Consider the following 14,563-nt stretch of genomic DNA (forward strand, 5'->3'; position numbering starts at 1 on the left):
GACCTTTAAAGCTTTCACTTATTTTTACTTTGTTAGACCCATTCATATGAAGATGGCATCACAGCAGACACTTACTGTACTCCGGCTCCTCTGGCTGTGTGGGGTCAGGACTGGGCTCCGCCTCCTCAGCCGGGCTGCTGATCTGCAGCTCTTCCTCATTGTTCCCTGCCTCCTCCTGGCCTGTCTGCTCCAGGCTTGACACCATCGTCTCATAGGCTTTCCTGGCCTCAGACGACAACTCTATCATCTTATGATAGAAGTCCTGTGGGTAAGAAAGTTTCAGCTTGCTAAAACAACTTTTTATATGCTTATTTTAAAACAGCTTTAAGAATCATTTCAAGGACATCTTTCTTCTAAGTGATAAGTACGCAGAACATGAATATAAACCCCACCTGTGCACCATCATAGTTGAAGATGCCCACCAGGCTGACAGGCACTGCCTTGTTGACGCAGCGACCCAAAGCTTTCCTGGAGAGGGCAAACACAAACGGCACCCGTTGTTCACGACAAGTGTCGATGATGGTGTAAAGAGCCTCGTCCAGGCCGCCTTTGGACTGGATGCGTTCACAGTTGGGTGAGATGACGACACACTTGACCTTCCTGAGTTTGAGGTGCTTCAGGACTTCTCTGAGCCCCATCACAATGCGTCTTTTCATGCGGGCCTTCATGGGGTCCTTCTGGTAAAGGCGGTCCTGGAATCGAACCAGCTCCTTCAGCAGAGTCGTTACACACTCATCCACGGTTTTGCTCAGCATCTGGTTGCAATAGCTGTACAACAAATATACAAAATAAATGTGGGACAAACAGTGATTCATTAAGTAATTGTGTGAGATCAAATATTTTAGACAGAGAACAAACATAGTTTACAACTTGTGACTGGATGTGCAGGTTTCGGTCTTACTCTCTGAACTTCCTGCTGTGGATTTTGGGTCGACTGGGTTGGCAGGGCACAGGGGGTGAGATGGGTTGTTCATCTACAATCTCCTCTTCATCGCCCTCTTTCACCATTTGGCTTGTGCAGTTCATCTCTGACTGATCTTCAAGTTCTTCTGTAGGTGTAGGACTCCGGAGCTCACCTGCAGAAGCACAAAGTACATCAAATATCAGCTGTAATCAAAGATCTAATGTTATGTGTTGTTTCTCATGCTTGATCTGACCTGGTACATTTGTGTCACACTGCTCTTCTTTTTCCGCATCACTGGTAGGTTTTAACACACTTTCCGGCAGTAGCCCTCTCTCCTCCAGCAAACGTTTTTGTTTTCTCTCCTCTCTTTCTTTTAAAATGACCTGAATGTAAGACAGAAATATAAGAGACAAAACAAAGGCTGAAATATCTGTGTTTGCTACAGAGTCAGAGATTGACTTACCTTTTTAAGAGGAGTTGGTTTCTTGGCTTTTGGCACCTCTCTCTGCTTTCCTTTCTTCACCAAAGGGCTGGTGGAATCCAGGGGATTGTGTGCAATTTTATCCTGCTGCCAGGGAGGCTTTTTCTGGACTAATGGTTGCTTCTGGACAACTGGTAGTCCTCCACCAACTACAGAGAAATCATTTTATTTGAAATGCCTTACACCAACAGATCAATAAGCATTGTCCCAGGAATGCAAGTGTAATCAAACAACATATACTTAAAATAGTATTTAAGAAAGAGATAAAGAAAAAAAGAGAAATAGAAAGCCATTGAATTATAGTCCAAGATGCCCACCTGAGAGAACGAGTGGTTTGGCGTCCTGCTTGACTTTTTGAGATTGCTTCTTTTCCAAAGCGGCCAACATGTTTCCGATGTCCAGCTGAACAGGAACTTTGCTTTTCTTCCCAGACACCTTTTCAGCTTTCTAAAAATCAGGAGACCAAAAATCATATCAACAATTTGTGTAGTTAACTCTGCATCAGCCAATCAGATTGCTACTCCATCACTGCAAGCTGGACCAAGGTCCCCTAACACGGCTATGGTACATTACATTTTCACAATCAATTGATCAACATAAGTTTATAAATAACACAATAGAAGTAAGACTAAGGAAAACACTTAACATGGTTTGGCAAAATGGTGGAATGAGCTTTCCATTGAAATCAGGACAGAAAGTCTACATATCCTGTGTCGAAACTGCAAAACCCACTTGTTTTGCTTGTACAGTTTCCTTAAGGATACACACAGTTTGAAAACAATTCACACTTGTTTTATTTGTGATAAAAAATACCAACCTGTCCTTTCTTAGATGTCTCTGTTGGCTGAGATTTTCCGGCAGCTGATTTTTCCTTGGTTTGGTCAGCAGACTGATGCTGAACAACTTCTCTTTGGTTTTCCTTAAAAAGGAAAAGAAATAACACAATATGTGTTTTGCAAATTGCTTCCAACTATAAAAGCAAGGAATCTCTGTCTCTGTTGGTTAATCTTGGCTACTTTACACGTGGCAGGAGTTTTGCTGGGGACCCAAGGGCGTGCGCTGTCCAGACTGGGTGAGCATTCAATATTGACCAACTATATCTTTAAATAAAAAAGCTAATTCCGATTCTACTAATTAAATCCCTACATGCTCTAGTTGGTAGCTGCAGTATGAGTAAGCCCGTTGCCAATAGGGGGCTTAAGAGGGCTTAGCCCACTTAGTTCTATTTTGTTTTGATCTCATTTTAAAGACATTAACCTGTGGATTTTCCACCTAAGTAATTTCATATTAGCAAAACCAGACAAAGACACAGTGTTTTGATTATGCAAACCCATCTGGGAGAAGAAATAACTGATTTCTACCTCATTGCCTAGTTTTGCTGCATAGCTGCTGGTTGTCAATCTATCTGCCCCAGTCAGAGCAGGAGTCAAGCCAGGGAACTCTTCCTCATCCTGAGAAGACAAAATGCAACAAAATCATCCTCCAACACAAATATACTTAAATATATTATATATAGAAAAAGAGACATCATTTTCATTTACCTCAAATTTAGGAGGTGCCTGATACATTGCTGGCTCTTCGGGCTCAGCTTCTGCATCTTCACCTTTAGATTTCTTCTTCTTTTTCTTTCTCTTTTTCTTCCCTGGAGCTCCCTCTTCCTGCTGTGCAGTCCTTTCTTCTGTCTGAAGAGAAGGGACAGAAAACAATGTTGCACAAGGGACTGCAGAAAAACCCAGATAATTACCTGACAAAGACATGTATTACTTAAAGGTACTGACACCTTTAACAGAATAAAAAGCCATGTATCAGGCAAGAAAGATCAAGTTCAAATACTTTAAAAACGAAATACAACCATTTTTAAGACTTTTTCCTAGGCTGAATTCAAATATAAATGTAATCTAACCTGCATGTGGTCACTGTTGATGGTCTTCTCTTTAGGAACAGGTTTCTTTGGAGGCTGAGAGGCAACATTAGCCCAGGAGGTTACCTCAGGCTGACCTGCTCACAGAAATAAATACATAGATGAAATGAAATATAACTGACACTGCCTTATAGTCATTGAAAGGCTGACTACGGGTACTTTCTCTTACCTGTTGACGTAGCTGATGAATCTGGCTTAGCATTGGTGTACATTTTTCGGGGGTCAGTCTGTGTTGGGGATTCTTTCCTGGCAGACTATTCAAGAGAAAATTACAGTAACACCAAATGTATGAGTAGCACTCTACGTTTGTGGAGCATTCAGTGCGAACTGCACAACATCACATTTCATTCCTCACCTTCCATGAAGATGCTGATGTTTGTGTTTGTGGGCTCAGGGTTGGAGGAGGAGTTAGACCCCAGCCTTCTCTTGAAGCAATCGGAGGGCCCGGTTTGCCAATCGGACCCCCAGCTAACTCTGGGAAGTCAGTAATCTTCACTTCAAATGGGGCCAAGTCTTCCTTTGCTGGTTTGGACTTCCCTTCAGAGTTTGACCTGGCACTTCTAAAACCTAAAGGTGCAATAACAAGCAAAGTTTAATAAACATTATTATAATTATTCAGGAATAATTCAACAAAGCCATGGGTGATGCCTAGTACCTTTTTTCTGGGCTTCCAGTGAGTTCTTGCCCAGAAATCTGCCTTGTGCAGGGAAGCCAATGTTGCCTTTTGATGTCTGTGAAGTTGGAAAACAAATCGCTGAAATTACTTTCACAAAGAATTTTTTTTCCTGTAAAATGATAGAGGTGCAAATGAAACTAACCTTTGCTTGTGCATCCTGTGTGGACCGTTCTCTCTGCAGGACATCCTCCCTGGTGTCTTTAACTCGACGGCTGCTGCTGTAGCCATGGCTTCTTGACACGCCTACTACTTTTCCCTCTGCTGTTGCTCCATTTATATTTGATGGATTCTGCTTCTGGCTCTGACCTGACGACCAGTTCCTTAACACAGTTTGGATATTTACACAAATAAGGGGCTGGAGGTCGGTCTATGAGTTCCCTTCAACTTCAGACAGATAGGTCCAATATAAGTGAAAACAATTATTGATTACAACACTTGGACATCAACACAGAGATTACAATTTAAAGACATTTGTTTCATTTTTCCACAAGGAGACGAATACCTTTTGTCAGTTTGTGTATGCTCGTTGAAGGCTTTTATAATTACATTTTCACAATCAATTGATCAACATAAGTGTATAAATAAAATGTTCACAACACAATAGAAGTAAGACTTATGAAAACACCTAAAATGGTTTGGCTAATGAAAGCTTGAGTACTTGCAGAATTCTTATAGTTCTGAGTTTATGTCTTCATGTTTCATTGCAGTTTTCTTTAGTCACTTTGGATAAAAGCATAATCTAATGAAAAGCAATGTAAAGACTATCCATACTATCCACTATTCATACATCCAGTATTGCAATCTTTCTTAGAAACAAATCCTAATACAGATTTAAGAGAACAGTTGACTTTATTTCAGTTGACTGTCGGTCTGTTAGGCTACTATATTTGATAGACCTTTGACTACTTGCACTAATAAAACAAACACCATGCACAAACAACAAAGACACACCAAAAAGGTAAAGTGATTGATTTCCTAAATCAAGATGTTAAAACAAAATCTCTGATCATACGCCTACCCTCTTAAACTCTGTTCGGACACATAAGGATTTGGCAGCATTAGAGGTGGGGATGAGGCTGTGTGTGGCTCTGCAGGATCCTTTCTCTGTCTCCACTGCAGCCTCAAGTCAGGAGACTGCAGGGCAGCAGATGACAGTTTGCTCTCCTGGGGAAAAGTAAAGATTGTCAACAGTCTGCTGGAATACGACCTTTGGCTAGTTATTCAAGTGAAGCCTTGTATTGCCACACTTATATCAAAACTACTAGATCACTTTAGACACACACTTCTCTCAGACTAAATAGTTGGTTAGTCTCAACTTTTGTTTCTAGTTCAGTTAAAGATTAAACTATTTAGCCGTTAGCTCAAATCAACATCTAGGTTAGCTAACGTGACATAGACCTAACTTTTGAGTATACTTTCGAAGCTAAATACATTACAAAAAGTCTCAAAAAACAGCATATTGATCCGGTAATAGGGCTGTTAACTTAAAGTAACATCTACACAAGCACTTAAGTTATCCAAAAGTTAGCAGTTAGCTACACACGACAGGGTTTTTTTAGCGTTACTGGCTAATTTGCTAGCTAAAAAACAGTCGTAACGTTATTTCCGGTAAACTACCTTGTCCATATTCGGGTTTTCCTATATGTAGTCACATATCCGCATGTTCACTCTGACTTCCACGTGTTGTCAGGCTCCCTGTCACAACGCTACTGCGTTTATCTAACTACTTCCACAGTGTGTAAGCTCTACGGGCTAACAACCTGTTTGATAGCATAGCATAGCAGCTAGCTTAGTTCAGCCTGAAACTGCTGAGTGTGTGCAGTGAGGAGAGCTAACAGCGACATCTTCTGGCTTACATCCCAACTAACACATCTTCAGAAGCTCCAAACAACACTAACTATAATAATATCTACAAATAATAATATATTAAGAGTATGAATAAAACAATATTGTGTCACCATTTAACTAGTTTGAATAAAGAAAGCACAAATAACACTGAGTCAAGACTTTAGCCAGTTGTGATAACATAAAGCGCTGTCAAATTGATGATGGAAATACAAAATCAGTAGTACCATAAGTGGTTACCAAACAGTGTCACAGCTCTCTGTCAATCATATGTCTTTAATATCTTTGCATTCTTGATGACATTTTATATTGAATTATACTGTTGTATTTGGTAGTCTTTTCTGCTCCCTCGTTATATTATGTGTTATTGATGCCATTATTTAACCATATCATCAGTCGGGTTTACATTGTTAACATACATTTGGTAACTGCTGCTATTTATCACTACTCTTACTTGAACAATACCACTGTTAACCTTGACATATTTTTCTTGATATTTCCTTGTTTAGTTTAAATCTTAGATATGTTTTGGAATAACAATATGTAGTCAAGTTATAGTGTAAAGAAGCAAAACATGAAAATACTAAATGAAAGTTTATTAAAAACATTTTTGTGCGATCTTTAAGTGTGATACAATATGTATTCAAAACAATAAGAAAAACATAAAATAATTAAACTTTAAAGTAAAATGCTGCTTGTGAATTCTTAAAAAATGCATTATAAAAAAATATCTACAAGCATAGTTGTTCTCTGTAACCCACGCTATCAAACACATGTGCTCATTCAAAAAGGTAAAATGTAATTTGTTTAATATTAGCACTTGGTTTTTGGCATCTGCATCATGAAAGATTTATTTCATGTGAGGATACTTTTTTGCAAACAGTGCAAAGGGTATACATCTCATTATTATGTTTGTATGTATCAGAGTAAGACACTAATGCTTTTTCTCCCAGCCGATTGAATTAATGTTATAATGTTTACAACATAAAAAATGTCTGCAATCAGTCTTTCACTCCTCCTTTAGCCTGCTGGCTGTTCTCAGGAGAGCCAGAGGAATAACGAAAGAGGCCGATGTAAGGAGAAAGCAGATCTGAGCTCCAGCTATCCAGTATACTGTGAAGAAAAAACAACAGTTATTATAAGTACACTGCAAAGAGCTTATTTTACAAGGCAAAAATATTCATACACAGTGCACACATAGGTACAATATGTCATATTTTGGATTTTAGCAGCATTTGTTGCCATTGCTGTCTGTCTTACTTACCAGAGGATGATACAACTGGTCCCAGTGCTCTGGCCAGAGCGCCCAAACTTCGCAGAATCCCCATCACTGTGCCCTTCTGATTGGCTGACCCTGTAGATTTATCCACAGTAGATAATCAGCAACATTGTGGACAATGGTTTGTACGTTTTCATAAATATAAAATAATTAAGATGCTAACCGTGGTCAGAAACAAGCGTAGACAGGCATGGAACAACTATTGCAGCCGCTGTTACAAAAGTAAATTACATTAGACGTAAACACAGGGTACATCAATATTGATATATTGAACAGTATTATTTTTGTGTGAATTTGATTAAAAAGGCACTGTGTAGTTTATCTATGTTCACTGTTGAAAAGTCTTACTTTTTTGCTATGTGGTTTGATATTATATTTTCAATCTCATTTATTTCAAATTGTAAATCTACTTACAGTTCATGCATTAAACAATTTTTTATCAATTATATTTCACAAATTCCCTACATTCCTAGGTCAAATATAGGGTCTAACTAGTCTGAACATGACACAAAATGAAAAATGAGCTCACCAAATGAGTATAACGCCAATCCAACGTAAAGCATTGTAATATTCCATGAGAGCCCAATGAGGATAAACGCTGGGATTAATGCAATGATTGCCTAAAAGAAGAAAAAAAAGATTAATTAAAGAACTGTGGTTTATCATGTATTTGCAGCAATGTAAAGAGTATTTTATTGTGCAGCTATTTGTCATGTAAACAGAAGGAACTCCTACCACTTGAACAGCCCTGATATGCTGCCCAGGTTTGATTCTGCGAGCATAACCCCCCTGTATGGAGGCCATGATGACACCGATGAAGAAGAACATCTTTCCCTGCTGCATACTTGAAAAAGTAAGAACACAGGTTGTACAGCTTTTTAAGTGCAAGATGAAAGCACTTTTAAGGAACCTAAACCAAAAAAAGCCCAGATTCTGGAAGCCTTGATTGATAGCAAAAATGGTATAGCGAATATTGTACTTATAATATATAATTCCTCTACAGGTTCAAATGTTCAAAAGGGCTTTTTTGTCATGAAAAAATTGTATTGCAAATAAATATATGTACATAATTCCTCTATAATCGAAGCAAACAATGTATATTGTCTCTACTACTGGTTTGAGATGCAGTAACAAACAAATATGATGATGGGATTGTTTCATTTAAAATATTTTAAAATACTTTTGGTTTGTGTGAATTAAACACTACATGATCTTGAACAATTAAGCATTTTTCCCGGAGTAAATGTGTATTAAAGCATACTCCTAACCTCAAATAAATATAAGTTCAATGAATTCCCTAAACTTTTAAGACTTTGTATGAACCTTGTAACAGGGTTGGTGTCCAGGTGTGTTTACTGTTAATGAGGGAGGCCAAAGCTTTATCTTTGAGTTCATACCTTGTAAAGTGGAAGCGTTGGTGAGTCAGAAAACTCAGAGTGAACTCCAGACCAGAGAACAGGAAGAGGTAACAGAAATAAACCAGACCCAACGCTTGAAGTTTCTGCATTCCTGTAAAGAAATGTCCACCTTTTATCCATCAATGGGCCAAAGTTCATCCATGCATTATAAATTGGTCCAATACGTGTAAGCTTTTGCCTCACAGAGCAATCCAGTCTGTGCTGCACTCACTTTGTTTTGGAGGTGGATCTTTTGTTCTGCTAACAGCTGAAAAATGGAACAACGATAACGGGTTGAGAAAGTCACTGGACTCCCCAAATGTTGAAGATGAAGCCTAGGATGCAAACAGAAAAACCAAAAGATACTTTTATACATATTTGTTAGAGAGTGTACTTTAAACAAATATATTTTATTTATAAATATTGTATGTTTTCGAGCTCCAAAATGCCTAAACATAGCTTTTGAATTATGTTGCCTTGTTTTTTCTTCTGTGTGGGCTTGTACAAACTGTACTTGGTTGACAGCTCTGTCATTGTTTCCTTTATCTTTGTAGTACTTTTTAGTGCAAGACAATGTACACTGTCATTGTTCTTAGCTCATAAAGTTTGGCAACACCAGGTAATTCCAAGCATACCTACACCCAGCGTCAGACTGACAAGACGTCTAAATACAAATCACTTCCTGGAGTCTATTCAAGAAGTTCCAAGAAGTAGTCTGGCATTACCCAACATCAATGTGACGTTTTCACAAGTTTTTGCACGGATTAAACAAACAGGTTAATTAGTGAGCCAACATTCTTTTTACTTTGGATAAAAGCCAGACAAGCTGTTATCTCCTGCGTACAGACTTTTTGCTAAGCTATGAAGAGATATAACAGCAATATAAAGCGTAGTCCCCGTGTCTGGCTAAGTTTGTCACTTGGCTGAGTGAATGTTTCCAAAATAATTTTCATAACCAACCTTGGCATCCTTTGTGAGCGTCTCTGGCATCATGACCCAGATAAAGAGCAGGTCAGCAACACTGAAGGCCAAGGCGAGCAGAGCTGGAGTTTGGTAGAAGACATTTCCCGTTGTTCTGGAGCGGACGGCAAAGTAGGCTCCCATCAACGGGCCCACAGTGAAGCCTAGGGAGAAGGCGATACCGATCATAGCCTGGTGAGGATACAAATAAAGTTAGATTAAGGACATTTACCTGATCATCTAACAGATAAAAAAGACAGCAAGAGTGGATATTCAGCAACTTCATGTCCACTAGCGAAATGTTGGAGTCAGAGCCCTGGTTAAAGATTCAAATCAAAACTAGCAGTACTTTCACACATCTAGCAAAAAGATTGAGCATACATTCAATCACATTATGTAGTTTTAAGGTATCATATTATTACAATACACTTCCTGTTATGGACAAAGAAAGTCTGTGCTTACCATTCCTCTGTTCCGTGCTTTTGGGCAAGGCAAGTCGGCAACGATGGCAGTGCAGAGGCTGACGTTGCCCTTACAAATGCCACCAATTACTCGAAACAAAAGGAACATGCTGAAGCTCCGGGAAACGGCCCAGACCGCATAGGAGGAGATCAGCCCCAACTGGAACACAAGGAACCCAATTAGACCTTGTTGAATCACGTCGGATGGAAAAGGCTGCATGGTTTCTTCTTCACAAATTAAGTGTGAGTAGTGCCAAGTGAATGATTCTAGTTGCATCCAATGTGGAGGGATACTTATATATAGAAGTTATTAAAAAAGGTATAATATGTCGCTTCACTCACTGTGGTAAGAATGAGCAGGGGCCGCCTGCCATAACGGTCAGACAGGGCTCCGGTTACAGGTGATGATAGGAACTGCAGCAGTGAGAACAGCGACCCTATCAGACCTGAAATTCATCAAGGAGCACGTAATTAATGAACTCTCTTTGCATAAATAATATGTGTATTGTTTATAGTGTCATAAAAGATAGAGCTCCACATAGGCTAGGTATACCTCCAAACAGGACACTGTTGTATTTTTCTTCCATAGGGATCCCCAAGGCCTCCCTAAACAAGTCCACAAGACTCTGCAGAGACTGATATACGCCATCCTGTCCAACAAGTCAAGGAAAATACAAAATCACACTGGAGAATAATAACAGAGGTCCACTCAGCATGAGTCAGTACGCAGACACTCACACACGCAGCCAATGGCTGATAATCTAACAACTCCTGAGTTGGTTTTCATGGATCATATTCTTCACATAAGGCTTCCTTTGTTCACTTCTGCACATCATTTGGCCAAAATACAACACTCAAAATCCTTTTTTAACCACAGTCGAATCAGTTTCTAAAGTTTGAAACTATAAACACTGTCACGCCGGTGAAACTGATCTTGCTCCGGGACCAGCGCTTATTGTCTGGCATCCATACCCTCTAAACTATTCTGGGATTCAAACTTACAAAAAAAAATTGTCATGTGAAAATTATATCTCTAATCTTCAGGGAATCAATTACACTTAAGAAGTAAGAAAGCAAGACTAGTAACTCTGATCGGCTCGGGGATTGTCTGTTAAAATCTCTTTTTAAAAGTAACTATTTGAAGGTTTATCCTGATTTCAAATGTTTTCTTATTAGATTTCTAAAGAGTTGTTGATAACTCTTTATATATGTTTTGCTTATTTTATTGTGGCCCACTTAATATATTACCGAAAGGTTTACCATATGTTTTACATTTGTTACCCAATTGGATCATAAGCCTACTACATTCTGTTCTAGTTAATATATTATCAAAATGGTTGCCTTTTATTTTCAACTACTTCAAATATCCATATTGAAACAATATAAAAAAAGTTCACCGTTGATTCTGATTCTAATCACCAACACATTTCAAAAGCACATTTCGAGTCAGCAGACTGCTGTAACAGTACCTTGTAGGGGTTATACATTGAAATAAAGCAAGCAAAACTAACCCTGGTTTGTGCATAATGGTCTAAAATGGATGGTAGTAGAGGTAGAATCAGTGTAAATCCCAGCAGGTCCAACAGCAGTGTGATAAACACAATGTTTATGACCTTCGAGGAGAAGGCTCCACCATTCTCTGCAGATTTGTTTATGCCTGACATTCCTCAGACTGAAGTCGGTGTCCTTACTGGTCCTGTTCACAAGTAAAACACATAGTATTCATTAGAAGAGCTGCACTGACATGAAAATAAAATCATAGTAAATTCAATTTTCAAAGCATGCCAACAGATCTGCATTTGTATCCCAAAGAACAAGTTAAAAGCAAAAGTATCACAATTACTACACACAGACAGATCTCACAGGTCTGTTATTTCCTAATAACTTCAATGAGAACTTCCTCCAAAAAAAACGGTTTAAAAAAACATTTTGTATATTTCCTCAAAAGACCTGCTTCGTTTAAGACCCAGTAAAACTTTAAATCACTTAGAAATCATTATTGAACATTTTATTCTCAAAATATTTGGATTTTTTGTTAGATAAAATAAGTATTTAATTTTTTTTTTTAATAAACATTGTCACTTTTTGCTTAATGAATTATAGCAATAATAACAAAAACACAACATTTATATTTCTAAATTAATATGCACTATAATCTAATCTAAATGACAAGCAACACAGTTGACACACCTTTTTACAATTGTGCATGTCCAAAATAGATTTTAATTATTAGTAGTTAACTAAACGTGAATCAACTAAACATAGTCTAAATTGTCTCTATAATGTATTAGCAGCACACTGCATCGTTCAGTCCTGGAAAAGTCCTCTTTACAGTATGTCAGTTACTGTTTAGTAAATATACGTAAACCAGGCACATGTAAACTGAAGCACTAACAAAGACTGGCATCAAGATAAAGGGATACATTTTAGTGGAAAAATGAACAGGTGAGAAGTTTAATTCCATGTGCAGCATGACAGCGAAATTGTGAAAGCTTTCAATATGGCAAAGTGACTCAGATATGCCATATGTAAGTAGCTAGATGTTTACAAAAGTAGATGTGCCTTGAATTTTGCAATCTATAGTATTTACTACTTCTTACAGTAACTCATCAGGAAAGAGAGACAAAAGGTGTAGCTCGAGCAGGAAGGAAAATGCTCGGATCAAAGTTTTTCTCAGTTTATAACTCCTCAGTAAATGCACACATGCAAAGATTATAGTAACTACAATAAGTCTAACAACTATAGCTCCAATAACTTAAATCAGATGTCCTACAAGTGGTTGCCTCCGCACAGTTATGTTCTGATATCGATCCGCACCTACCAGCATCACCTCTCCTCGGACAGGCAGTGTAACAATGACCACAGAAACATTTGAACAGCTTCTATACTTACACTATCGCCGCAGATCCCACCGAGAGCTGTCTACTCTCTCCCTCTCTCACCAGTCCATTATTATAAGTCCACACCAGGAAGCTGGCTCCTCTTTCATTTGGATGACAAGAATATGTCGTAACCGTATGCAGAAGAAAATGATGCATTCACGTGTTCCTCGTAAACTCGTATTTCCGCGATGCGCACTCTTTCGTGTGGCAGAGGTGTAAAGCTAATTTACTTACCCACCGTAGGCTACTGGTTTGGAAACCCATTTCCGCTAACGAGAAGGAAACAATGTACTGTATGTCATTTGAACGAGAAACTATTTTAAAAAAAAAAGAATGACCTAGCATCACAAAATCCTAAGAAACTCCATATTTTGTCCTTTAATCTCAATGTTTTGTATTAGTATTAGCATCTTATTAGTTCATTATTACGACTCGATATTTCAATATTACGATTTACCTGTCATGGTCCAGTACAACTAATGGGAGTCTCCTCCGTGTATGGGGAGCCCTGCGCAACCTGAAGGCATCACTCTGATTCTTCTTTTATTTTAAGAAAGTATAGGTAAGGGCACATAACTGCGCATGCGCACCTCCGCCAAAAAAAGAGCACCGGGTCATTTGAAAAAAGGCGCATTTGCGTACCAACATTGAGAGAGGGAGAGAGAGAGAGGGAGAGAGAGAAGACAGAGAAGGGAGAAGAGAAAAGAGAGAAGAGAGGAGAGAGAAGAGAGAAGAGAGAAGAGAGAAGAGAGAGAGAAAGATATTTGCGAGTTGCATATAAACCATAGATATAAACTCAGGGCCGGTCCGTAGCACTGGCTTTGATGTTCGCTTAGGGCGCCAGATCTGGGGAGGCGCTGCGCTGGTAGTTCTGGGAGGGAAAAAAACATTTTTGACCGTCGGTGCTCATCCTAATTTTTGGACTTTATGTAACAATATTCATAATTAAGTCAGTGTAACACCCTTTTCACCCCGGTTACACGTTTCATTTGCCCTGTACGATGGGCGCTGTAAGTGAGGAAAATGGGGGATGTTGGCTTATCTGGCGCCCGCAGCTCACAGCCAAAGTGCGGCCCAATCCCAAACCACTCCCTCGACCCTACCCCTCCGTTACGGAGTGAACTCCGTCTGTAGCCACACCATGGATGTACACTCGCAGCTCAACGAGGATCCCTCCTGTCAGATGGAGGGAGTAAATACAGCGGCAAGCTTTGGGACGGGCTCCCCTCTCTCCGGCAGAAACAGGAAATGCCGTAACTGTATAACAACGGTTTCAAATCAGCATCTCATAGACAAAAAGATTAAATTAATAGCTCTAATAAAACTCCAAACATCTTTCATTGTGTTTCAAAGCTCTTTTAGTTTTAAACCTGATGTTTATAAGCTTCTTAGTTTTTGCAAAATTCTGTAAATATACACAACAAATAATAAAATGCACACATTTACCTTTTTCTAGACTAAACACAGGTATGATCTTAAGTTAAAAACATATGAGGTTATCATGAGGTTGTTAACATTGCAATTTATCAGTGGATGTTTGCTGGAACTACTTGTTAACAGCTTGTTTCCTGACGGACACACACAGCGTGACTCCGGTCAGGTAGAGACCGGTCTCAAGTCAGCACCGCTGCAGACTCGCTGTTTGAGGGCTTGATTGCCCACTCCCCCTCCACACCGCTCCACACTCGTTGCTTTGGAACAGCCCAAAATATGGCGGACCCTCCGCGTGAACGCGCAAACGGAGGGGTAGGGTGTAG

The 14,563-nt window shown here is 39.1% G+C and overlaps 2 protein-coding genes across 3 annotated transcripts; both read right to left on the reverse strand.

Annotated features, from left to right (window-relative positions):
- Positions 1-58: 58 nt before the first annotated feature.
- Positions 59-5,805, reverse strand: secisbp2 (SECIS binding protein 2). The gene is made up of 16 exons (XM_010792125.1): positions 5,600-5,805; positions 5,001-5,146; positions 4,125-4,302; positions 3,962-4,037; positions 3,662-3,873; positions 3,476-3,560; positions 3,289-3,383; positions 2,927-3,067; positions 2,747-2,836; positions 2,203-2,304; positions 1,703-1,832; positions 1,368-1,534; positions 1,158-1,287; positions 902-1,076; positions 393-768; positions 59-262 (listed from the first exon to the last, which is right to left on the reverse strand). The coding sequence occupies exons 1-16, from the start codon at positions 5,606-5,608 to the stop codon at positions 59-61; spliced, it is 2,316 nt and encodes a 771-aa protein (XP_010790427.1). The 5' UTR covers positions 5,609-5,805.
- Positions 5,806-6,406: 601 nt separating this feature from the next.
- mfsd10 (major facilitator superfamily domain containing 10) lies at positions 6,407-12,931 on the reverse strand. Of its 2 annotated transcripts, none has more exons than XM_010792123.1 (13): positions 12,817-12,931; positions 11,436-11,620; positions 10,478-10,574; positions 10,267-10,370; positions 9,926-10,084; positions 9,464-9,655; positions 8,736-8,838; positions 8,504-8,615; positions 7,842-7,950; positions 7,636-7,726; positions 7,270-7,317; positions 7,092-7,181; positions 6,407-6,940 (listed from the first exon to the last, which is right to left on the reverse strand). In XM_010792123.1, exons 2-13 carry the CDS (start codon positions 11,586-11,588, stop codon positions 6,837-6,839), a joined length of 1,362 nt encoding a protein of 453 aa, XP_010790425.1. In that variant the 5' UTR covers positions 11,589-11,620; positions 12,817-12,931; the 3' UTR covers positions 6,407-6,836. The 2 variants fall into 2 exon arrangements, with proteins under 2 accessions (XP_010790425.1, XP_010790426.1); XM_010792124.1 differs by lacking the exon at positions 12,817-12,931 and adding an exon at positions 12,746-12,783.
- Positions 12,932-14,563: the final 1,632 nt, after the last annotated feature.

This window comes from Notothenia coriiceps, unplaced genomic scaffold (assembly GCF_000735185.1).
Source record: "Notothenia coriiceps isolate Sejong01 unplaced genomic scaffold, NC01 NC01_scaffold00036325, whole genome shotgun sequence".
In the NCBI taxonomy this organism is placed as follows: Eukaryota; Metazoa; Chordata; class Actinopteri; order Perciformes; family Nototheniidae; genus Notothenia; species Notothenia coriiceps.

What these genes read in the sequence shown, in the direction of transcription:
- mfsd10 (XM_010792123.1), bottom strand. Translation starts at nt 11,588, where the DNA reads ATGTCAGGCATAAACAAATCTGCAGAGAATGGTGGAGCCTTCTCCTCG. An exon ending in CAACGCTTCCACTTTACAAG is followed by an intron (nt 7,951 to 8,503) that starts GTATGAACTCAA and finishes TACTTTTTCAAG; the next exon opens with TATGCAGCAGGGAAAGATGT. An exon ending in TACGCTTGTTTCTGACCACG is followed by an intron (nt 7,182 to 7,269) that starts GTTAGCATCTTA and finishes ATAAATCTACAG; the next exon opens with GGTCAGCCAATCAGAAGGGC.
- secisbp2 (XM_010792125.1), bottom strand. An exon ending in AGGCACCTCCTAAATTTGAG is followed by an intron (nt 2,837 to 2,926) that starts GTAAATGAAAAT and finishes TTGTCTTCTCAG; the next exon opens with GATGAGGAAGAGTTCCCTGG. An exon ending in TCAACTATGATGGTGCACAG is followed by an intron (nt 263 to 392) that starts GTGGGGTTTATA and finishes TCTTACCCACAG; the next exon opens with GACTTCTATCATAAGATGAT.